This window comes from Medicago sativa, chromosome 2 (assembly GCF_051527215.1).
Source record: "Medicago sativa cultivar Bolivia chromosome 2, Bolivia_mono, whole genome shotgun sequence".
NCBI lineage: Eukaryota > Viridiplantae > Streptophyta > Magnoliopsida > Fabales > Fabaceae > Medicago > Medicago sativa.
Genome location: NC_140750.1, coordinates 47,293,471 through 47,320,247, shown reverse-complemented (window position 1 = coordinate 47,320,247; position 26,777 = coordinate 47,293,471). Strand labels below are relative to the sequence as shown.

General features: G+C 32.4%; 2 protein-coding genes across 2 annotated transcripts; both read left to right on the top strand.

The window, feature by feature from the left end:
- Nucleotides 1-5,750: 5,750 nt before the first annotated feature.
- On the top strand, nucleotides 5,751-10,409 carry PRMT10 (protein arginine methyltransferase 10). Its single transcript, XM_085744743.1, has 8 exons — nucleotides 5,751-6,005; nucleotides 6,084-6,276; nucleotides 6,844-6,949; nucleotides 7,939-8,128; nucleotides 8,911-9,096; nucleotides 9,176-9,259; nucleotides 9,583-9,804; nucleotides 10,098-10,409. Exons 1-7 carry the CDS (start codon nucleotides 5,817-5,819, stop codon nucleotides 9,757-9,759), a joined length of 1,125 nt encoding a protein of 374 aa, XP_085600869.1. The 5' UTR covers nucleotides 5,751-5,816; the 3' UTR covers nucleotides 9,760-9,804; nucleotides 10,098-10,409.
- A 5,911-nt stretch (nucleotides 10,410-16,320) lies between these two features.
- LOC146946970 (uncharacterized) lies at nucleotides 16,321-22,643 on the top strand. Its single transcript, XM_085744742.1, has 7 exons — nucleotides 16,321-16,766; nucleotides 16,975-17,110; nucleotides 20,317-20,398; nucleotides 21,008-21,183; nucleotides 21,329-21,466; nucleotides 21,551-21,690; nucleotides 22,196-22,643. The coding sequence occupies exons 1-7, from the start codon at nucleotides 16,649-16,651 to the stop codon at nucleotides 22,462-22,464; spliced, it is 1,059 nt and encodes a 352-aa protein (XP_085600868.1). The 5' UTR covers nucleotides 16,321-16,648; the 3' UTR covers nucleotides 22,465-22,643.
- Nucleotides 22,644-26,777: the final 4,134 nt, after the last annotated feature.

The window sequence follows — 26,777 nt, the reverse complement described above, 5'->3', positions numbered from 1 at the left end:
TCAAGGTTGACATGCCTTGCTGGGTCGTGTCTGAAATGTAAGTTGGAAAAATTTGAATTTGAATAACCTTAGTTCATATTGCTTGAACTGCCTTTTTTGCCTGCATGGTTAGTTTTTAAAATTCATAACTTGAGTAGTCTATGTTCATAAATTTGCTGACGAATATTCAGAGTATCAAAGGCGAATATTCAGAGTACAAGTTCAAAGGATTGCATGAAAGCTTGAGATTCGAACACCGTGTGGCTGTCCAATTTCAAGAGGTCTTGAAGATTAGATCTTGTGCGATTGCTTAGAATAGAAGATATCAAATGAATTTTTGTAATCGTACACTTGTAAACATTTTCATCATAGCGGATGATAGAGGCGTTTTCTATCACAAAGGGAGGATGTACTCATAACGAGGATGAAAAGGGGAACCTCTATAAATCTCGGTGTTCTTCTCCCTCTTATCTTTTTAATTTCAACATTACATTTTTGTGTATATGAACTCATTGCGTGAAGTGATTATATTAATTGATTGTGAGTTTATTTTTTACTAAAACATATCTCAATTTCCTTAATTAACATTTTACAGATTCAATTTCCTCACAATCAAAGTTGAAAATTAACTTCAAATAATTACCTCATATACCTTGTGTTCATTTGTAGTTAACTAGTGTGTGTTCCCGCGCCATGCGCGGGATAATTTTTAATAATTTGTTTATTTTAAAGTATCATATGATATAGTTTGTTTATTTTTATGATGAAAGTTAAAATGATTGATATTCTTCATATATTTATATATAATGTGTATAGTATTTATCAAAAAATTATAAATTTATTCAATATATATAAGTGTAAAAATTATTTGCTTCAATTATCAACGGTGCTAGAAAATATTTTGAAAACTGACTTCGGATAATAAATTCAAATTGTGTTGTTTGACAGGGCTAGATTGAGAGTGATCCTCGCTCTCCATCCCAATCCTTCAAAATATTTTTCACTCCCATTCTCCACCACAGGAAGATTTTCACTCTTGTCCCCGTCCTTGCATATCTCCACGGGTTTCTCTGGAGAATTCATAAATGTATATATATATATATATATATATATATATATATATATATATATATATAAACTCTATTATATCCTTATGAATACATCAAAAGAGAAAATTCCGTACACAATTTCCTCTTAGAGTTGATTCTTAAACTTGTAGATCAATGTTATTCATATAAAAGCATCAATTTGGTCTCCCTACATAGCAAAGATTCGAACATCATATTTTAAACAAAAAATACAAAAACCAAAAAGATATGAAAGAAAATATCTTTCGATCCATTACAACAGACCCCATGAAAAATGGAAGTTTCTTATATTCATAGTCATGAATAAAATAAGCATGCATGCACAACTCTCAGAACCAATATCCATGATTATTTTTCCAAGAGATACATCAGAAATGAAATCGTGTTTCAGATACATTTTCTTTAAAAAAAGGTATGAAAATATCAAAGAATATATGAATTTAAAAATGATTTTGTTATTTAATTTTAGCCTCCCAAAAACTCTATTATTTATATGCAACAACACAATTTATTGATATTGAAATCATATTGTAACGGTTATTTTTTTTATTAATTATTAATTCAACAGTTTAAGAAACCTTTTAGAATATTTATTGTTCTTGGGTTGTAACCGACTAAGTTTTTAAAGTAAGATTTATTTACTTATAAATGAAATGTTTTCTTAATAATTATTATTTTCATGTAAATAATAAATATTTTCAAGGTTTGACGAAAATTTTGCCACATAGCACATGTCAGTTAAAACAGGGGTGGCCCTGAGCATGGGCAGGGGACATAAGTGTCAGTGTCGTAAAGATACAATGGTCTCTTAAAAGTAGGTTTTAAATTATGTATTTATTTATTAAATACTCATATAATTCTTTTTTATGATATAATAGTAAAATCAAACGATTTCTTAGAGAAGGAGGAGGATGAAGAATATAAACATTAGATTATGATTCATATGTGCTATTGGAGCATGAATCTAATTTAGAGTCACTCGGTTCACATTTCAAACATCCATACTCGTGTTCTTTTTGCACAATGTCAAATGAAAATGTGCAAATCTCCAAGTTCAATTCTTTTATCCTTGTATATTTTTTGTTAATTTTTTTTATTGGGCACCATTTCATGATTTATCCAAGGCATCCAAATTCAAAGGATCGACCCCGAATTAAAATTATACATAGAAAAAGGTTTTAAGAAAAAAAAATTAGAACCCACTTGGGTTGGTCTGATGGTGTTGGTTTGTGACCCTGGATTGTGCTTTTCTCAAGTTCTCAGAATCAATTCTCCTCAAGACAATTTCGGTGGGTTAATTTGACTTCTTCAAAAACGTAATTAAAATCAGTTGTACACAATTGACTTAATTGAAATTTGATTTTGTTACTGTATATTTATTTTTGGAACGCAATATAGTTAGACTTACAACTAATTTATATTCCACTTCCTACTTTCGAAGTTATCTTTGCTCAATATTGTTGTTGTGTATGACAAATTTGATGGAGAAAAATGAGAACATGACATAGGATGATGTTAAAAAATATGACTTATATATTGTTTTCGGAATAATAATAGTTCCCAATTTCTAATCAATATACTACTGAATTTTTTGGAGAATCATTCATTTATATAAGCATAAATCTATTAGCACAATGAAAAAAAAATTATATTAAAAAAATATTTTCAAAAAAAATAAGTAATATATTATTGTATTTGGGTAAATATATATAATCAAAATGATAAGAAAAAAGTGGTAGTCACTTACCAACTAAATAGTTGTTGTCGTAAGAATCAATGAAAATATCAGATGTTAGTCTAAACGAATACATGTTTGTAGGGACTAAAACAGTTTTAGATATTTTGACTTTGTTATTGATTGTGAAATTCAGTTTGTATTTGTTACGTGATGTTCTATACGGACCATTGTTGGAACCAACATCAAATGATAAAATTGTGTACATCATTCTCTCTTGAAGTTGCTTCTTGAACTTGTAAATCAATGTTCTTCTTATAGTAGCATTATTTTGGCTACCCTACATAACAGATAAAAAATTCCTATTTCAAATTAAAAAAATACAAAAAACTAAAACGATATGAATGAAAATACCTCTTGATCCATTAGAACTAACTTCATGGAAAATGGAAGTTTCTTACAACCAAGCATGGACAACCCTCATAATCAATGTCCAGGATAGTTTTTTAGGTGACATATCAGAAATGAAGTCGTGTCTTATAGACATTTTTTTTTTGCAACAGAAACTCATAAAATAGATGAATAAGAAAATTGTTGTGATTGTGAATTCATTGTACCCCAAAATGTTACTATTTATCTACAAAAATAATATCATAACGTTTATTTTCTATTAATTATTGATTTAAATGTTTTAAAATCAACATTGTTAATATCTTTAATATTATTTTCTCAAAAATATATCTTTTATATTAACCTACAAATTATTAATTATAATATTATTATATGTTTGTAACCGTTCAAAATATATTTCTTTTAAAAAAACATTAAAAAAATTAATTAGTATATTATTGTAATTGTGTAACGGACCAAAAAAAGTTGTCTAACGGACCAAAAATCCAAACACAATGTTTTTATATTATTTATTGCAACTTTGTAACCTACCAAATTTTTAATGTATCATATAAATATTAATCGAAACACTAATTATATTAATAATTATTTGATTATAACTGACTATGTATCTTATGCACGATTTAATTTTAAATAAAAAACGGTTTTTTAATCATAATTATTATTAAACATGTATTAAAAATTAGGAGAAATTTTTGGAACAAATGCCAAGTCATATTTTGATGATGTGGACATCCTTTGAGAAGAGGATTCTTGAAATAGTGCATTTAGAAAAACTCTAAATTGTTAGTATAAAGATGTGATTTATTGTTAATAAGTTTGGTTTGAGATAGTTTAGTTTTGTGATTTGAATTTGTGTGTTGATTGTTGAATTGTCAATAAGATTCAAAAGTGAACTTCTCATTCATAATTGAATCTTTATTTCTTGGGAAATGCTAACCGGTGCCTCCGGCTCCGGGACACTGGTTAATGATAATAAAAAGGAAATTGTATAGTAGTTAATGCATTGAAATTGTGTAATTAATTTATAATAAGTCAAAAAAAAGTTTCATTTTATTGTAATATTTTCCTTTTTTAGTATCCTTAATCATTAGCATGACCCTTATTTCTTTACATTGTTTTATGCATATCGTTATATCAAAGCATAACCCAACATTCATCATCATTTTCTAACCCACGCTTGTGTAAACTCTTCTAAAACCAAAAAACGCTATTCACCCCGCCTCTAGTGCACTCTTGGTGTTGTCATATAGACTTATAAGGACCACTACATTAATGTTTTTGTTTATGAAGGATCGCTACATTAATGTTAATGAGTTTTATATAATATATTTAAACATTAGGTTAAATATGCTTCTGGTTTTTATAAATATCACAATTTTTCGTTTTAATCCTTCTAAATTTTTTCTTCGAGTTATAGTCTCCAAAAGTTTTCAGTTCACACTTTTGGTCACTATTTTAAGTAAAGTTATGTGCACCCTTCAAAATTATGAATGAGTATTGCAGAAAAATTTACAGTATTATAATAACTTCTCGCAAAAAAATAGAATTTTTATCAAAACATGAATATTTATGAAGAAAAAAAACATAAAGATTCATATTTTGTTTGAAAATTCTATTTTTTATTTAAAGAGATTAATATAATATTCTAAATATGACTGCAAAACTTGAATGATGTGGTCAAGGTGGCCATCAAACCATCACAGTAGAGTTCTACGTGAATTCCTTCCGGTCCACATGAGAATACAACGTGTAAATCAAATCAACCATACCCCTTAAAATTCAACAAAATGAAACTCTATAGCAAGTTTTATCTAATGATGCTACTATTGCACCCTGTGAGGTGATAATCTCAACAAAATGTTGTTGAAGCTTCAAATGAATCATTTGAAATCCATAAAGTACTTTGAAATCCATTTTTTTTTAAGAAACAAAAATGGAATATATTCACACAAACCACAAACACCCCTCTAGCACAAGGCGTGCTAAAGAAAGCGTTCAAGAAACAAAGTATTTGTCAATGTACGGAACAAGAACATAAACAGACATTAGTCGATACCCAAACAAAGCAACGGGTTCGACTGCCACTGCTGACAACCATACACAAATGCGACATTATTAGCACGCAACCACCAAAAAGAATGGAACTTAACCTTTTCTACTAGCTCCTCTATAGGAGTAATGATATTATGAAACAATCTATTATTATGATCTTTCCATATAAGATACTTTGAAATCCATTTAAATCCTGCATTGAGAATCCTGATACTAGCAACTCTTTTTCTTTTAAAATCCCACAAAATCAATAAAATCTCACGAAGTCTTTTAAAATCTTCAATATTTTATTTGCCAAAATAGTCTTTTACACTCTCAATGCATTAATTACATATATTTTCATAAAAATATGTCGGTTAAAGTTTTTAAAAAGTGCATCGGACACTAATTAACATTTCTTTAAAACTTATTCAAAAAAAAAAAAAACATTTCTTTAAAATAATTTTCTTGAGATTAAAAATGAAAAGTAAAAAATAGTGATGGAAAAAACACAGTAGATCGTGTTTAAAGAGCAATAAATAACGGTACAGAGCCTAAACCCTACCGCCAAACCAATCCTGACCTAAAAACATAAACTTGGTTGCTCCACCGCTGAGTGAGTAAGAACCATGGGCACTTCTTCCGAAAACGCCGCCGCTGGTGGCCGAGGCACCGCCGTCCCCAAAGAAGTCGACTACGCTAATTACTTTTGCACCTACTCCTTTCTCTATCACCAAAAAGAAATGCTCTCAGATCGTGTTCGTATGGATGCTTACTTCAACGCTGTTTTTGAAAACAAACACCACTTTAAAGATAAGGTTAGTATCCTTAACTTAACTGGGTTTGGGTTTGGGTGATGAAATTTGTGAAATAATAATGATAAGAAATTTGTGTAGGTTGTTTTGGATGTTGGTGCTGGAAGTGGGATTCTTGCTATATGGTCAGCTCAAGCAGGTGCAAAGAAGGTTTATGCTGTTGAAGCTACTAAGATGTCGGAACATGCTCGTGCGCTTGTGAAATCGAATAATCTTGAGCAGGTTGTTGAGGTTATTGAGGGTTCTGTTGAGGATGTTACATTGCCTGAGAAAGGTTTGTTTGTATGTGTATTATTACTTCTAGTTTAAGTTGTAAGGTTTTGAATTAAATCTCGGTCATGATTCTGTTATGATATTTGATAATGCCATTTATTTCGTCAAATACCATGACTAGGACACTATCAAATAAGTCTTGAAAATTATGAATATTTCAAAAAGGTCCTTGATTTTGTCAAATTTTACTCATTTTAGTTTATACGATAGTCTGTGAGGGACTAGATTGTTATTAAGTGGTTAAATATAGGGTCCAAATTGATAATTTATGGTTAACATATAACAACTTAATTGATACTTCCTCCGGTCACTATTATAAGAAAATATTGTTTTTTCGGGTTACTTATGCATCTGGACATCAATTAAGGCGATATTTTGAGATATTCATAATCTGATTACCTATTTGAGAGTTTAGGGTTTAGGACTAGTTTGGTGATTTACGCAAAACCTTGATGCTGTGGCAACAATTGCAGTTGCATAAACCTTATATGAATTGTTAAATGTTGGTTGGTGTGCCTTTGTGTATCCTTTGATTGGCTTAAAGTGTTTGTGTCTGTATGACTTGCAGTTGATGTTATCATCTCTGAATGGATGGGTTATTTTCTTTTGCGAGAATCTATGTTTGATTCTGTCATATGTGCTCGTGACCGCTGGCTCAAACCAACAGGAGTGATGTAAGTATTGTTTTCTTCCCAGAAACGAAAGAGGGTTTTTTTTTATTAATTAAAATGTATTGATGTTTTCTACTTCTTGATATGCACCTACTCCTCACTCATTTGAAAAACTAGATATTACTTGAATCTTTTCTTGAGATCGTATTTTTAGTCACTTGTCTAAATATTTGACTTTATTTCTATACTATATATGAAAAATGTGGCTAGTAGTTAGTTAAGAAAGTTGAACTTAGTTATAACTTGTCGTTTGTTTGTCTTTTAAACTAAAAGCTGCACATAAAGCAGAGTATGTTCTTTAGTTTTCAATAGAATAGGGTTAATCAGTATTGTTAAGTGGTGGTTATAGCATTGACAAATCACTATTATTCTGCGATGCAATATTCATTGCAAAATATAGAGCCACTGTAACACTGTTGTAAAACGGAATTTGAACAAACCACTTTTTTCTGCTATCCATGTTTCTGCAATTAACAACACTGAGGTGAATTAAAAAAACAAGCAGACATTAGTTAATAGAATACCGTACGAGAACGTGAACGATAAGCTAATAATTATTTTCTAACTTGAGACTTGAATTGAAAAAAATTAATGAAAGAACACTTTATTTGAGAAAACAAGAAACAAGACGATAGAAAACTCTCCTCCAAGGGTTTGCCCTTCACTATAATAGAGCCACTGCTCTATTCACCTAATGTTAACAAATCTGAATCCTTCCCTTCATAACACAAAACCCCTAACTACCCCAATTTTCACATTACCATGCTATTTTTACATTGACTTAACATGGCATGTTTTGCTTTACCATGCTATTTCCAGCACATTACCAACAGAGATACTGACATGTATATCAATGATTTGGTAAACTGTGAAGGTATCTGGTTCATGAAAATGAGATGGTTCTGATATAAAGATTCATTTTGTTAATGAGCAAAACTTTGGTGGCTTTCGGTGATACATTTGCAATTGATTTAAAAATATTTATTTTGTAGGTATCCTAGTCATGCTCGCATGTGGATGGCACCCATTAGGACTGGGATAGTAGAACAAAAGTTGGGCGATTACCAGTCAGCTATGGGCGATTGGCACAACTTTGTCGATGAAACAAAAGCCTTCTATGGTGTTGATATGAGCACTTTGGCAAAGCCTTTTGCTGAGGAGCAGAGGAAATACTATCTACAGGCAAGTCATATACTTTGTACATCTTAAGTGTACTTTATAGTTTCAGTTACATAAAATTTTTGTTATGGTTGAGAGTATATCAGCCCTACATTATGTGCTGGCTTGTGCAGACACAAAATTGACATGTTCTATGGAGTTGAACAATCCTAATCCCCACATGGAATTCATTTTGGTTTGTTTGTCGTACGCTCCATGCTGTAGTGTATAAAAGTGTAATTGTGCATTCCCAAGAACAAGAACATCAACATGTGTTGGTGGGTCAGGCCACTTGCATGAAAAACCTAATTCAGAAGTACTTCATTCACCCACTCATAAACCAAGTTCAGAAACCGTCTTATAGCCTTTTCATTGTGCAAGAGTGAATCCCCTTGATCCAAAAGCCCTTTCTTCCATGCAATCATGAACTTTGCTGTGGCTATGCAATAATGCAACTGTGTAAGCGGCTTTGGAATTGTATCAAGAGCGTTGTCAAATTGAGGCGTTATAGCACTAATGCTTAAGGGATTTTGATGAATCTGCAATGAATACCTAATTTCTATCCTTGTTCCACTGTAAGGGACATAGCAGCCGCTATTTGTAGTTTTATGACTTTTATCTACAGGTCAACCTTCATTAATGATACTTCAATGGGTTTTTAGTTTACCCATGCCCAAATCTCATCAGAGGAGACTGTATTATCTACAATTAGATTTATCCAACTTTCTCTTGATGATTTCATTACTGATCATAATGTGTTTTCTGTTGCATATGTAACCAATTTATACATATTTTAATTTCTGTAGACATCGTTGTGGAGCAATCTTCATCCACATCAAGTCATAGGAACTGCTGGTCTAGTAAAGGAAATTGACTGTTTGACTGCCACAGTGGCAGACATAGAGGAAGTTAGATCAAACTTTTCTCTGTCAATAACCACAGAGAACACAAAACTGTGTGGATATGGAGGGTGGTTTGATGTACATTTCCGGGTAAGATGCTCTGACCTTGCATGGGCATTATAGCTATGGAATTTCTTCAATCTTATTGTTTCCTGTTTATGCTTACCAGGGACGAAGTGAGGATCCAGCTGAACATGAGATTGAGTTAACCACCGCTCCTAGTGTAGATTACTGTACACACTGGGGTCAGCAGGTTTGTACAGCATCAATTAGTTGACTTGTTTTATAATTATTTGTCAAATACAGTTTCTTTATTTTGTGAGCAATTTGAATATTAATGAAGGAGCTGATGGTACCTTCAATGAGTTCCATAAATTAGCTGTTCTATTCTATTATTAGAATATAACCTTGTACCTTTATAGATGAGAGACAGGGTTAATGACATTCATACTTTCTGTGATAATTTGGCTCTTTTTCAATTCTGACAATGTATCTGTTCAGTCACCTATAACCTGTGACCTTCATTCTAGTTCAATTGTATGATAATGTTAGTGTAATGTTTTAATCATTGGACAGGTTTTCCTCTTAAATCCTCCTACACATGTGAGTGATGGTGATGACCTAACTGTTAATTTTCTAATGAGTCGCTCGAAGGGAAACCATCGTTTAATGGAGGTTGAGCTTGGCTGTGAGATTCAAAAGCATTCGGGCAAGCTTGCTACACCTTTCAAAAATAAGTACTATATTGAATGATAGTTTAGATTCCTTTGTTCGCGGAGCTTCAAGCAGTATCCCACGGTATGCTCTAAACTCTATCATGCTTCTAGAATGATAATATTAAATAGTTTCAATGAATTTCTTTATCCTATCCTTCCATTTGAATGTTCTTTAACAGGCTCATATTCTATATAAAAAAAAAAAAAAAGACATTTTTTTAATACTGAGGGAAATATGTAATATTACAATAGATAACTGAGGACCTCAACTATAAAACCTAACAATTAAGCACTTCTACATTGCTTGTCATTGACTATATTTCAAGTCGCTATGCTGATATGCTCATTTAGTCTTTGATTTTCTTTTTTGAACAGGAAGGACTATTGCATGATTTTCAATCTTATCGAACTGTACGGTTATTAAGGGTTGTATTAGTTCAATTTTGTTTACAGAAGAAAGCAGTTGGCGTTGCTTTTAATACTTGGTTCTTCCGATCATTTGGTTGTGTGACATGTGACTCATAAGGGATATTGTTCAGCATTATTCAGTGATGGTTGGATAAACCTCGTATTGGTACTTTTTCCCGACTTTCAAGCAAAGCTTGTAGCTTTTTTTTTGTTATATATATTTATGATATTATTTACTGAAGTTTGTATTTATTGATTATTTAATTGTGGGTTGTCTGATTTTTTTTTGGTCCTTCCATTGTACAACAGTTATTTCTTTTGGCAACCCTGAAACCTTATTGTAGGATTAGAGTTGAAGTGTTTGCCCTACCCTACTATCCTCTTTAACGGTGCAGGTTTTATTTTGAGAAGGAAATAGGGTTGAAATTTGCAAGATATGATGGGATCCTTTTTTCTCATTTTCATTGTTATTCAGTGACCTTTTTTTTTCTTTCTAAATTACGGTAGTCATCACCTGTAATTGATAATCTCCACCGTCCATTATCGCTCTATCCCCGTTGTTACACCATCACAGTTAAACATCCTGCTTATCCGGTACCCGTAGACAATGGTATTGGGCAACAAAGGCAACCTATCTCTTTGCTGCCAAAATACCATTGTTGCCTAGCACCAGTTGTCACTAAATTGACATGTAAGTTGAGAGATATATGCTACTTATAAACTTGTTTTCAAACTATATTTCAACACCCTCTCATGTCTTGTAAGGTGAGAGATGTATGCTACTTATAAACTCATAGGTCTTTTGGTTGTACCTCTGGAATGTAACATACCTGCTGGTTTCTAAATGTTTGATTTTAAACAAAATAAACTAGGAAATAAACAAGATATTACACACTCTTTTACCTTCATTTACATCATGGGTCACCAGAACATATTTTAAGTCCTGATGCATCTTTGTAGTTCCGTGATGAAAATTCAGTTGACATTCTTTTTGCTCTTTTTCCAAAATAAGCTTCCAATGTTCGAATTCCTTAAATACATAACTTTTATATATGAACTTGATTATAGCAGTCTTCGTTGAAAATAGTTATCCTATTCTGATCTATCATTTCTTGTACATTTTAGGCCATTGATCTGTCTCCTGTTTCTCTCCATTCTAATCAAATTGACCATTTTGATGCAATGTGGCGTATGCATATATATATATATATATATATATATATATATATATATATATATATATATATATATGTATGTATGTTTCTCTATGTATTCAAATTTTCCCTTGACAACGAGGTTTTTCAATTGTCTAATGATATGAAGTTGTAAAAAATTTCTTTAGAAAAGGATTTATATAAGAACTTAACTTATCTTCCTTCGAAAAATAAAAAATAAAACTTAACAATCTTGCATACAGCATGTCGAAGTAACCATACTTTAACTTTCATACATTTGAATGACCAGAATAATTCCTTAATTCCAAAATCATGCAAATGTTCACTTAAATTATAACATATGATGCTAAGGCCTCATTTACTTTTTAGAGATTTTTGTTTTTTAAATAATAGATTTCATAACTGATAATTGTGTGCATTTTTTAAAAACAATGAAAATATAAAAGAATTGTTTTTGTTTTTTAAAAATGCTATATCTCTAATAAACATTACATCTTTTCATTGCTATTGTTCACTTCAAGAGGCTTGCATCTTTTTATAGACAAGTTAAAATGAATGTTTTTAAAAATGGGGAATTAGCCACTTTCATCCCTGAATGGGAAATGAGTAGTCACTTTAGTCCCTGAATGCAAAGAAATTGCAAAACAGTCCCTGAATGTAGACTCTGTTAGTCAATTTCAGGGACTAAAGTGACTAACGGAGTCTACATTCAGGGACTAAATTGACTAACGGAGTCTGCATTCAGGGACTAAATTAGCTAACAGAGTCTCCATTCAGGGACTATTTTGCAATTTATCTGCATTCAGGGACTAAAATGACGACTTCTTTCCTATTCAGGGACTAAAGTGATTAAGCTCCCTTTTAAAAATTGGAAATGGAATTCGTTTGCAGAGTACATAGAGCGGCCTAAACTTCTTACCATAATTTTTATTATATTCTTTTTGTAAATAACAAGTATTTTATGTAAAAAAAAGTAAATAAATACATAACACTGCAGAAAGGTGATGTTCACAACATTTCCTCTAGTTGTTTCGTTAGATGTTTTTCTCCAACAATAATGGCACAAACTATGACCTAAATACACTTCACTTGTTTGCCAAACACCCAAACTTGTTATTTTAAGTTATTTCTCAGAAATTAGAAAAGTTACAAAATTAATAAAAAGTATGAAAAAGTTTTCAAATTATCTTTATTAATAATTAATATTACAATATTGTAAATATTGTGATATTTTTCTTTTGCGAATGTGATTCACATGCTACTTTTCACCATACATGGTGAATTTCCATTATGTTTTTATCAGACAATAATGGCACAAGCTATGTCGTTCTGATGGTAAGTTGGAGGGTATAGTCTCTCGAATAGCGATCCCTTCACAGTCATGGTTGTAATAAACGTTAGAAGCGAGTAACATTATATGGTCAAGTGTTTGACAAAAATGGCGATGCTATTTTTTTTAGTAAAATTAATTTCTATCAACAAGCTCTTTTGTAAAAATGTCGATTCCTTTTTTTTGAACAATAAAAATGTCGATTCCTTCACAATCAACTTTTTAAAAATAAATTATTTTCTTTCCTCAAAAAAAATAAATAAATTATTTTCTATCATATTTTTTTCAAAATAACTTTTATTAATCCCTCTCTCTCTCTCTCTCTCTCTCTCTCTCTCTCTCTCTCTCTCTCTCTCTCTCTCTCTCTCTCTCTCTCTCTCTCTCTCTCTCATATATATATATATATAGGGGTTTGCTAGAACACACCCACTAGTTTTCATGTGGGAGTGTTTTAGCAAGTAAATAACTAAAAAGTGGTTAAATACACCCTAAGGTGTATGTTGCTATAACACACCTTCTAACAAAAACAAGTGGGTGTGTTCTAGCAAATCCTATAGGCATTTGCTAGAACGCACCCACTAGTTTTTATGTGGGAGTGTTTTAGCAAGTAAATAACTAAAAAGTGGTTAATTACACCCTAAGGTGTAGCTTTGCTAAAACACTCCCACATAAAAACTAGTGGGTGTGTTCTAGCAAACCCCATATATATATATATATATATATATATATATATATATATATATATCATTCAACATCAACAAAACAAGTTTCTTTTTCCTTCTCCTACATCCTTTCTCCTTCTCTCATGTGTTTCTTCTTCTTGTTCCTCCTTCAACCTAACCTCATACAACCCCACAACTCCGTCAACAAATACCTTGAAACATGACCCCATCATAAAACCCACAAAAAAGTAAATCAGTTTAGCAAACAAAATTGTTCAACAAACCCATATAAAATCATAGGTGCCAGTGCACGATGTATAAGAAAATCCATTGTGGGTGATAGGAGTGTTTGTGCTGCGGTTTTGAGATAAAATGTCATCTGATCCAAAATAAATTTTGCATGTGGTTCAGTTTGGACGACTATGCTAAAAAAATATGATCTTATCCAAATACGTACGGTTATTTGGATCGATTTTTAGATATTCAGAATGCAACATGTAATGTTTGTATTAATATTCATATCACACATACACGGTAAAATAATAGGTTTGAAGCAAATATAAAAAAGGGCAACCCGGTGCACTGAAGCTCCCGCATATGCAGGGTCCGGGAAGGGGTCCCACCATTTGGTGTATTGTACGCAGTCTTACCCTGTTTTTACACAAGAGGCTGTTTCCAGGACTTGAACCCGTGACCTTACGGTCACATGACAACAACTTTACCAGTTGCGCCAAGGTTACCCCCTATATTAAAACAAATATAAAACAATTATATTAAAAAATTAACATTACTGCGATTGATTGTAATTGAAACATACGCAAAAGTAATCATATAGATTAATCTAATGTAATCTATTAGATTAAAAACCAACAAGCTGATAAGTCATAGTTTATGTTATTTTAAGTATTTTAATTAAATAAAGTTTCATAGTTTTGATCATATTTTGGAGCTATTTTACTACAAACGCTATGATTTTCATTTCAGGTTCAATATCAAAGAGACGAGAATATTTGTTGAATTATGAGAAAGAAAAATCAAAAGACGTGAAGAAAAGGAGGCAAAACAGAAAGAAAATTTTGGTCCGTGCGTTTTCACAACAAGATCGTTCGTTTTAGTGTGTCCCAAGATCAAGACCGTGCGCATCAGAGAAAGAAAGTCAGGAGGAAATGCACGGTCCATGCGTTTCAAAAAGCATGGAAGGAGGTCATGCGTTTCAGCGAGAGCTTACTGAAGGAGGTCATGCGTTTTAATGGCGTGGAAGTTGAAAAGTGCACGGTCTGAGCTTAAGATTGTGTGTTTCTGCTGTCAACTTTCGGTTGTTACAAAACTTTGTTTTTCGTCATTTTAAAGCTTGTAATTCACATTCAATGTATAAGGCCTTAGGCTATAAATAGGTCTATTATCAGATTGCAAATCATCTTTGAATCTTGTGAACTTGCTTATTATTGAAATCAAAGTTACATTGTTCTAAGCTTACATTGTTCTTCTTTTTCTGCACTTTACTTTCTTGTTCTTTACATTCGTGCAATTTATTTTCCAGCATTTTACTTTAATGTCTTTATATTATATGTCTTTAAATTTCTATCCCTTGTCTACAATGAACATGTGTGAGTAGACTTTCCAGTCTTGGGATTGTTGGAATAGTCTAATGACTAAATCCTATTCAAACCAAGTCTAAAACCTTATTTTGTTTAATTTCTTTTTCTAATATAATATCATCATTTTTAAGTCATATATCAAATATCAATCGAAGTATCGAAAGATGAAGATTGATATTAGAACAAATGAGAATAGACAAGGTGAGCAAAACATGAGAATAGTTTTGTGAACCTTGAGACAATAAGATTAAAACTTAAAGGGTCTCAATAATAATCAACCATGAGAATACGTTTGATTGTTATTGAGATACATTCATCTATTTGAAAGGAAACATGAAATACTTATGAAAATCTTGTCTTAAGAAAATGAATTTAACATAGAATAATGAAATAAATAAGGAATGTTTATGATTTGACATTATGATGAACCAATAAACCCACAACGCTTTTATAATATCTAAATGTAAAACCAAGAAACCATTAAACTTATAAACTTGATCATTTCATATAATCACAACTAAAAAACGAGATTGATAATCATATAACTCTCTGTGGTTCGACAACTTTTTACGACTCGATAAAACCGTAAACTTGTGGATTCATATCTAAAGCAATACCTTAATGCAATATATAATACTAATAAAATAATAAATAAATATTACAATTTACATTTAAACGTAAGAGACCAACTTAAAATTAAGGGTTTGTTTGGATTGACTTATTTGAGATCATCTACTAGCAGAAACTTTGTAAAATTGTTTAGGAGAACTTATGTAAACAACTTGTGACAATATAACATATATAAAAACAATTTAACTTTAGTTTAACTTTTGATATACACATTGTTTATGCAACCTTATGCATAAATGTTTATCATAATAAATGTTTGAACCATAAGCTACAAATAAACCGTTTGTTTAAGACCTTAAAATAAACATATAGATCAAACACGCAACTAAAGTATAAACTTTATAGGATTAATACTTCAAATAACTTTATAATTTTGGTAAGGTCCGCAAATTACACCCACAAAAAAAAAAAAAAACCCCTTCGGGGTTGGCCTAACGGTTGACTTGGGATGTTCAAGCATGCTCTTCTAAGTTCTCAGGTGCGTCCGACTTAGGATTTTAGAGCATGCTCTTCTAAGTTCTCAGGTTCGATTTCCTTGACGCCAATTTTGATAGGTTAAGTCCATACAAGTCATGCATCAGCTTTAAAAGATCTCCACAAATAGACGGCGAGATTAAACCCCTTAGATTAACCGGTTATTGAATTTTCACACAAAAAAAATAATCCAAAAAGATAAAAAATCCAAAAAAAAAAAAAAATTGTCCAGAACGACAGCGTAAGAGGAGTTTTATTACCATCTCATCCGTCCGACTAGTCACAGTATAAGAGAGCAGGTCATAAGGCAAACCAATCCCTGCGCCCTGGCCCTTCCTCTCCCAGCTCTGTGTTACTTCTACCCATTTTTTTCTTTTTTAACCATTTTATCGTTCTAATTTACCCTCTTTTTTTTTTTTTTTTTTTAGGTTTTTGAATCTTTCTTTTTTACCAATTTGCTTGTTGTTTTTGTTTTTGTTTTTTTTTTACCCAAAATTTCCAGAGCTTTGAGGGTTAGGAGGTGTGTATCTTGTTTCCCACCTGTGTTACTTTTCGTAACACCGCCGTTAGTGTTGTTGTTGTTCCTTTAGGGTTGCATACTATCAATAGTTGAAAGAATCAAGAAATTATTTGTGAGATTTTACAAGAAATGGAAAAGAAAAAAGTTACGGTACCTCTTGTTTGTCACGGTCACTCTCGTCCAGTTGTTGATCTCTTTTACAGTCCTGTTACTCCTGATGGTTTCTTTCTTATTAGCGCAAGCAAAGGTAGAATTGTAGATTTTGATTGTTTTAATTTGTTTTTTTAGTTTTATATTTAATAGATCTGATCAGTTTTAGGATGTTAGCTATATGTAGCATCGATACTTCTGATCGAATGTGTCTGACACGTGTCGTCAGTGCCGACACGTGATAACATTTAATTTTGGAATTTTAGTGGAAAGTCGTGATGTGTGAGTTTTGTTTGTGTGAATAGATGCTAGTCCTATGCTGAGGAATGGAGAGACTGGAGATTGGATTGGAACATTTGAAGGGCATAAAGGTGCTGTTTGGAGTTGTTGTTTGGATGCTAATGCTTTGCGCGCTGCTACTGCTTCTGCTGATTTCTCAACGTATGTTATCGTCTCTTTTTTCCTTTCTTTCAGTATGTTTAGTGATTCGTCGTGTTAGTTTTGTATATAGCTCAAAGTGTTATGATTTCAATAAATTAGATTGTTTAGTGAGATATTTGTTAATTCAATGTGCATAGGATATATGTCATTTAGTATAGATAAATGTGTGCTGCTTTTGTCCCGTGAAAATGTTTATTTTCTTATGCTTTACCGGATAAACATCCAACACGTGCACTCGCATTCATGCACGTGCGTGCACACACATCTAATATAAATAGGAAAGTTAACCCAAAAAGGTCCAATTTAAATACGTAAAAGAAGTTCATAACCAATGACAAAAAATTTACGAGTCCTTGTGGGTCATTTATAAACTCAATTTTTAAATTGGTAAGAGTTGGCCTAATACTATATGAGGATTTTACCGTCATAAATGATATGCGGTGCACTATCTTTTTCCACCATTTGGATTGATCAAGTAATCCCATGCATCTTATCATAGAGTCTCCATACTGGATCCCACTTCCTCATCATGTGCTTGCTTTGCTCATTGGATTTTCATTGCAATGCACTAGCTACTGTGTCCCTTCCTCCTAGTGGCCTAGCCTACTGTTCCATCACATTACATTATAGGTTTTTCAAGTTCCAACCTGATAATTATGCACGCCAAAATGAAACATTTTGAGATAATGCATGATTTTCAAACTCATAAGTTAACTTGCATACATACTTGTTGTCTAAACTTGGGTAAAATCCATAAGTATCAAAGTTCCAATTTAAATCCCAAAATCTTCGAGTTAACAATTTCACTGACCAATCTAGACCACACATAGAATCCCGATTTAGTGTAATGGGGTTGGGCGCTCGGCCCAAAAATAGTGTAAGTGACACTTTAATATTAATTTTTTTTTTCTAACCCCCCGCGGCTCGCCGCTCTTTTTGCTCCAAAAATACCCCCCTTTCCCCAACCACGTCCACTTTTTTCCTCGAAAATACCCTTATTCTAGTATTACTATGCATATATATACTAGTATTATCTTTGTTTTGGTAGGATCTTTCAATCTTGGTTGCAATTTTATGTTTTACGATCTCGTTACCCCTTTTCAGTTCTGCAAAATTAATTGGATAAGATCATTCGATCTTGGTTGCGATCTTATGTTTTTACGATCTTGCTACCCCATTTCGATCTTATGACAGATCTCAATTCTGACAACCTTAAAATCTACTGTTTTTTAGTTACACCAGTTAACATTTTATTCTCTGTACTGTTATTTATCGTCAGTTTGACCATTTAATATGAATCCCCATTTAACATTTTATTCTTTGTACTAAGATTTTAATTTATTCTTACTAATTTTGTTTCCTTTTGGATTCAGCATTTAATCTGAATCTCCATTTAACATTTTCTGCTCTTAGTTTCACCATTTAATCTAAATCACTTTGTTCTTATTTTTACCCTTCTCGAGACTTTGACTGTTAATTTTCACCCTTCACTTTGTTCTTTACTGAATCTTTATTATGTATATATGTCATTTATATGTATTTTAATGTTATTCTTTATATAAAGAAAACTAGTTGAAACTAGAAGTTGAGTTTAAAATGCTCCATGAGTTTGTGTAGACTTTTGCGTTTGAAACCTTGATCGTATTCATAATTGACCAAATCATAAGTTCACAAGGTTGGAATGTAAAACAAAACTGCAGAAACTCAGGATTCTGTTACTTGATTGATTCACAAGTTTGATAGTCATGTTCACAACTCAAGTTAAATTTAAGATTTCATAATATAAAATGCAAGAGATGTTGTGCCCAATCAGAATTGTAAATCTCACCGGACACATCCAGAAATTACAAACCACCCTGTCCCACACCCAGCCACTTGTAACATAACATGGGTCATTTGCAGCACCTAAAGAACACTATAATGCTTCTGGAAGGTGAATAGATAAGTTGCAGTGTTGACAGAATGCAACATGCCTATCTACAATCATGAACTCAGTATTCTGCTACTTGATTCACTAGTTTAATAATCATGTTCACAATTTTAGATCACATGATTTAAAATCCATGAAGAGATGTAGTGCCCAAACATAATTGCATACCACACTAGACACATAGAAATTACAAACTACACTGTCCCACACCCAACATTGCTTCTGGAAGGTGGACAGATAACATTATTGACAGAAGAAAGGGACCAGACTGGAACAACCAATCGCAGCAAAGTTTCACTTGTGCCATTAGTACAGCATTCAATTAATGGTGGCAGGGCAATGTTGCATAAAATGATGATCTTGGTTAGGGATGGGCAGTGTTGACGAATGTTTTCAGAGGCAAGTAGTGAGGTTTTAAAAAAGGTCCACAACAGTGATTGTGACCCCAGTGTCTAGGTTTTTGATGTCTCCACGCATAGTGACCACACCGGGTGTATTTGATGCAATTTTCTGCAATATCAAGGATCACAGCGCAGCCGTGGTGGAAACATTTCTTATAATAACTGGGATTTTCCAATCCCACAGTGATTCCAGCCAAATGACTTCTCAACTAGTATTGAGTTCTAACACCTGAAACATGTAAAATGCATGAATCCACGAATTACAGTGCATATTCAACAACTTCATGAGTGAATGTAAAAAAGGGCAACCCGGTGCACTAGAGCTCCCGCATATGCAGGGTCCGGGAAGGGGTCCCACCATTTGGTGTATTGTACGCAGCCTTACCCTGTTTTACACAAGAGGCTGTTTCCAGGACTTGAACTTCACGAGTGAATGTAATAAATTAAAATTCTTAAAACATACTTGATTTATAAATCAGTCCACTTTTCAATATTGAATTCCTAAAACAGGAATTGATTTCTGAATCTTTTGAAGTCAATTCAATTTTTTCAATGGTTTAAACCCATTAGGATTATTATGCTTTCAAATTATTTGTGTTTTTTGCTAAAGCCTTCCATATTGCTTAGTCATTATTGTGAAATCATGTTTTACACTAGCATTTTTTGCAGTGGCCGCTACACATTGCATTCTGCCATGAAGTTCCCCTGCATTAGTCCTTTAGTATCACACTCTGATATGCTTTTATTTTGACATTACTATTTTCTTGATTTATTTGACATTACTATTTTCTTGATTTTACACGCTGTGCACATTTTATATTGAAGTAATTGCAGTTTTATAAATTAGCATGACATATTTGTTGGTTTGTGTGCAGCAAAGTTTGGGATGCATTAACAGGTGACGCGTTACATTCTTTTGAGCATAAGCACATTGTCAGAGCATGTGCCTTTTCTGAGGTAGAATTGATGCCCGTGTTTCTTTCACAATTTGCATGACTGATATTTGTTGGTATTCATTTTGGTTGATCGGATAACGTTCCTAATGACAAAAACACAAAATTGTCCTTCCCGTAAGTAAATAGAAAATAAATACCATTAAAGTGTGCATGCCTAGAATTTACCAAGCGATTATAGTATTTTCATGTTACCATAACTGAATTCATCTACCAATAGCTGAATTCATTTATGGATCTACTTTTTTATGTTCATGAATGTCAGATAGTTGCTATTGTACTGTAGTTGTCACTTTGGCTTTTTATTTTATTTTTTATTACTTAAATCTTGATTCTTTGAGCAAGGACTGAGTATATGGGATCTCTTTTGAAGTTCTCGTTGCAATTTTCAATTTCATCTCTACTTTGCTTTCCCTATTAAATTGTATCTGCAAGCTTTTAATTATGAGCTATTTTAATTACAAAACAAGCTTATCCTGGCATAGATTAAGTGATAATATACAATATATATTCTGTTAAAATTTGGATACCTTGTTAATGCCTTGTTCTTTATCTGAGGATACCCACCTTTGTTCATATGAATTGATTGATGTTTGTATATATCTGGGAGCAGGATACCCACCTTTTGCTCACTGGGGGAGCAGAGAAAATTCTCCGAATTTATGATTTGAATCGGCCTGATGCACCTCCTAAAGAAGTGGATAAATCCCCTGGTTCAGTCAGGAGTGTTGCATGGCTTCATAGTGACCAGACTATATTGAGTTCATGTACTGATATGGGAGGCGTCAGGTATAACTTACTTGACCATACTATGTTGACAGTTGGCCGTTGTTGTCGTTTTTGTATATGAGCTTGCTTGTTTTTACTTCTAAACTTTGATATAAACATGAAGCTTGGATCCTCTATTGCACTGAATCTTGTTGATAATTCACAGGCTATGGGATGTAAGAACTGGTAAAATTGTCCAGACACTTGACACCAAGTCGCCTATGACTAGTGCTGAAGTGAGTCAGGATGGTCGCTATATTACAACTGCTGATGGTTCTACTGTCAAGTTTTGGGATGCAAATCAGTAAGTAACAATAAGTTAGTTGGCCATGTTCTTTTTTAAGGTTATGCCTTTTTGATGATTGACAACATCACCTGTGATTTTCAGCTATGGATTGGTGAAGAGCTATGACATGCCTTGCAATGTGGAATCAGCTTCGTTAGAGCCCAAGTTTGGTAACAAGTTTGTTGCTGGGGGAGAAGACTTGTGGGTTCATGTTTTTGATTTCCATACGGGCGATGAGATTGGTAAGTTACTTAACATTTAATTACATTTATATGTTCAAATTAAAGCTTAAATAACATTTGTCCGTGTAGCATACACAAGTTCACCAGTTTCAACTTTTCCCCCCTACAAAGCATGAGTCAGTTAGTATGAATCCTTGAGAAATCGAAAAAAATGCTTCTGATTGTTGTTTTGGTTTTAGTCCGTTTATAATATTTGTTCTTATTAGAATTAATCCTTGCAATATCTGTGGATCATGTTGATTTTAGTCCCTAGAACAAAACATATAGCGACTAATTCCATATAGGTAATAATAGGATCTAAAACCAAAATAAGGACCAAATCATATTTCCTATGTTCTGGACCAACTATTTTTTAATATATACATTTACTAAAAAAAGTTATTTATATTTGTTTTACACTTCTGACCTGGCATCTTTTGATAACTAAACTGATTTTTAAGTTTGGTTTAATTCATTGTGTGGTATATATTGATAAATATTACGGTGTTCTATCTGGTGATGGCAGCATGCAACAAAGGACATCATGGTCCTGTACACTGTGTCCGGTTCTCTCCTGGAGGAGAATCGTATGCATCAGGATCCGAGGATGGAACCATCAGAATATGGCAGACAGGGCCATTGACTCATGATGAATCAGAGGGTTTATCACCAAATGGAACCCTGGAAAAGGAGAAGGCAAATGCAGAGGAGGAGGTTTCGCGCAGGATTGAGGGTTTTCATATTGCAGAGGAGGCCAAGTCCAAAGGAAAGGAAGAGGCGGGGGTGGAATTATGATACTAATAATTGCGCCCTTTTTCTTGCCATTGTTTTACCATTTTAGCATGATATTTGAACCTTGGGCCCTCTAATATACATGATTAGTATAAACTAAATTTTGTAAGTTTTAGTTTGTATTGGACATATAATGAATTGACGAGCTGGTTAAGGATAGTTATGTTTTATGTTTGTTTTAATTTCAGGGAGTTTGTGGGATACTGGAAATAGCTTTATATTGATTGTTCTTTATTAAGTAAATAGATAAATAATACTCCAACATAATGAATCTGAGTAAACAGAAATGCGGATTAGTCAGTCCCTGCAGAGAATATCTCGCTGAGGGTAGGTTGGGTAATTCACCATATTTTACTATAACTAGACTTTTGACCCGTGCGTCGCACGGGTCCTATCGACTGTAATAGACACCAATGAATTGTATCATATAATTCTATTAATGTTAAATAAGTCATTGAAAAATTTGTATTGCTATTAAAGCTAGTACGATAGACATTCATCTTTTTGGAGAATGAATTGTAGACAACATTATTTATCATAAATTATAAAATACTTCTCTATAAACCGCATTTGAAGTTACAGTAATAACTTCACCATTTTCATCGGTTATGAATATATTTATGTTTCAAAAATATACATTACAAAATACTTTAATATGGGATAAATAGTTACGGTAATATTAATTGTAAATCAATTGCTTATAAAGAAAATGGTGAGTCAATTGAAAAACTTTACGTTGATATATTGTTTCCTACATATCATATGACAATGGGAATGGAAGGAAGTTGTAGTAGCAGAAAAAGTGTCACTCATCATCCCAAACGTCATGCCTAATTGATTCAAAACATCACAATTTGATAGCATTTGTTTCCATGATCTTTGTCAAGTTAGCACCATTAAAACATGAACAGTTTCACGTGACAACAAATATGTGGTATATGCTTTCCATGAAGCACATCTGAATTACGGCCCATACAATGGATAAAAGACAACCATTGATGTCATTGATGTTCTCAATTGAGCACATTTTCTATCCCATTCCTACCAAAAAAAAAAAAGTCAATCATATTAATCTGTAATTGCTAGAAGTAAAGAATATGCCACACTTATACACAATAATTAATAATAGAAACATATGCTAAAGTAAAAGCTAATTAGTGATATTTACATCATATCAACGGTATGCCAGAACCTTCTCCACATACATAAGCTGCTATAAAACAACTATAACCAGTTATAAACCATCTACATGATTAGATTGAAAATAAACTCAACGCCAGTTTCTTATGGTAGTCATAAATACTTGTCATTAAGGTCACTCTCATGGAAGATAAAGTTAAGGTGAAACCTGTATTGGATGTTAAGGTGCAAGCTTAAAAAAGACAGACTCATACCATATGCGCGAATACATTTCTTATGGGAAAATATAATTTGTCAAAATATTAATAGTTTTTCTTCCATAAGTTGAATACTAATAGTTTAAAAAAACAAAATTAATCATTTAACCTAAGGTGTAATTTCTGCAGCATGCCTAATTGCATGGTCATTGTATATATCACTACCCTAAAAAAATGACAGATATAAATTAGAAAAATTAGAGATAATTACAACTTAATTGAGACCAGAATAAGTAATTCAAGACCAGAATAAGTAATTATACAGTGTTCAACAAAATGTATAGTTAGAGAAATGGAGTCCTTCAATCTCCATTGCTTCCATAACAGTGAATCCCAAATTATGAGCATAGTGCAGGACATCGAAACCAAAATAAGATAAATCTTACATCTAAGTTGAATCCAATTAAAAAAAAAGTATAGAATTTGATAAAGATGATACACCAGAAACTAATTAAATACCTAGATGTTAAACCAAGCCCTTCAAATACCTTCCATGCTTTCTGAATGGTTGACTAAAAGAGAGAAGCAAGTGGAGTTTCATGGCCAAAGGAAACTCGTTTTATGAGGAGAAGAAAAAGGAAGAATATGAAGATTAAAAGGTAGAGAGGCTGTAAGATTGGAATCACCGCTTGACCATTTTTTTCATTTCCAAAATTTAATTAGTAGTATGTTACCTTTATGGAAAATAGCATAAATAAATGCAATACAAAGTATCTCAAGTACTATTACATTTTCGATGCAGTTAATAAAATGAGGACGGTACACCATTTTTTTTACTCCCTCCGTTTCAAAATGAGTGTCGCTTTAGCCAAAAAAAATTGTTTCAAAATGAGTGTCGTTTTCAACTTTCAATGTAAATTTGATATTTTTTTCCATCTTTGCCCCTCATTGAAATAACAAAATTAAGAATTAGAACATGTGCTGCCGTCAATTGCTTTTGCCTTTTTACCTTAGAAAACGTGAAAAACATATAGGAAAAGTGCCACACGCCTATTTTACTTTGGTTTAATAATGATACATCTTCCATTGAAACTTGTGGCTACGTACGGTAAACTTCATTGTTCTTTAAACTCAAAAATCCTAATTAAAAAATAGTAAGGCTATTTCAGTAAAATTGCTACGATAGTTGACCATTTTATTCCATTCCTTAATCTGTGTGCCAAAGCCTAAAGCGACACTCATTTTGAAACGGAGGGAGTATTTGAATTCAAATTGGCAAAGATTTTGAAGGGAAATATTTTAGGGTTAACAATTTTAGTAATTAATGCAACACATTTAGAGGGAAAATTTTAGGTTTAGGTGTTGCATGACCTAATAAGCTTTAAGAATAAGTGATTTATGTTTGTTGAGTTAATAAGATATTGATATATTTGAGCAGAGATTAGGAGACAACCATAACTTTATGGTTTGAAATTTGAATGTAAGCAGTACAAGGGAAACAGACAAAGGACTACCTATGATTGACATTTTTTAAAGTTTCTTTACCTTGTGCCAATAAGAAAAATTTCTTGGCTTTTGGGGACGTAGTTTTAGTTCTTGGTAGGATATCTTCTTCTCTTTCTCATAGCTTGGCTGCCACCCTCTCTTCACAAATTTGCACTCTCTTTTCTCCCATTTTTGAAGAGCAAAAACTCGTAATATTTCTTTTTAAGCTGCTGCATTTGTGGATGATTCAAGAAAGTGCTTGCATTCCCCATTCTTCAAGAAGTGATGCATGTGTCCTGGTTGATATTAGAAATGCTGATGTCTGCGTGTAAGAGCGTAACGGCAGTTAACTATTATGATTTTGTTGTCTATAGAATAAAAAATTAAAAAATAAATCAAAAGAAGTCCATGAATGAATAATACATATAATCCCCAACAATAGCTAGAAATATACATAAGTGGAAAAAGACTACGAAATCGATACCATCTCATAAATACTTTCTTTTTCTGTCCACGTTGAAGCTTACCTATAACCCATCACATAAAATAGGTTCTCTCAAGTCAAAATTGCAACATAACACTTGTCATTGTGAAGGAAAAAGACTATGAAAGTGTTCTTTGCTTGAAAGAGATAGTAGAAAAATAAGTCAGACAAGCATTTAACATTGCAACGTAACACTATCTGATGAGAAGGATAAAATATGTGAAATTGTTTCTTTTCTTGATAAAGATGGTAGGAGAAAAAAAGCTAGACAGCTATTTCAATTTTGGCACCAAAAGTAATGTAGCTATAAAAAACTCGTTCATCAATATAAGATTTGAAAGGGTCACAAAGAAGAAAGGGAAAAAAAATACTTGGGTGACATTAAATCTGGGCCAAAGAAAGTGGTCACAAAGAGACGTCACTTATACAGTAAATGCTTGGAATAATGGGTTACCTCCACATGGTTACTATTGACAGTGTTTTAGTATATTATATAGAAACTAGCTCATAAGAATATAGGTAGAGTATTTATATTTCAAATTAGAGACTTTCTTGTTCTATCCACGTTAACGTTTACCAATCCAAAAAAATAAATAGGTTCTCTCAATTCAAGATTGAAACATAACACTAGCCGGTAAGAAAGAAAAACCTATGAAATTGCTTGATAAAGATGGCAAGAGAAAGAAGTTAGATAGTATTTTATTTAATTTTGTCACATTCTCTTTTTAAGGTAATGTACCTACAAAAAGAATCATTCATTTATACAAGATTTGACTATGCTAAGAATAGTTCTGGGAAATATAAAATTGCCAGCTTACATTGGTTTTTACGGAAAAATTAATCAACTGATTCTCATGGACTATAATACAAAGAGATTTTTCATTGTAACTACTGTGTCCCTATGCAAATTTCCCATGGACAAAATTTGAGTTTATTTTTTAAAATGAAAATAAAAAAATAGAGACAAGGGAAAATTTCAACTGATAGGCATCTACCTACTGTCAATCAAG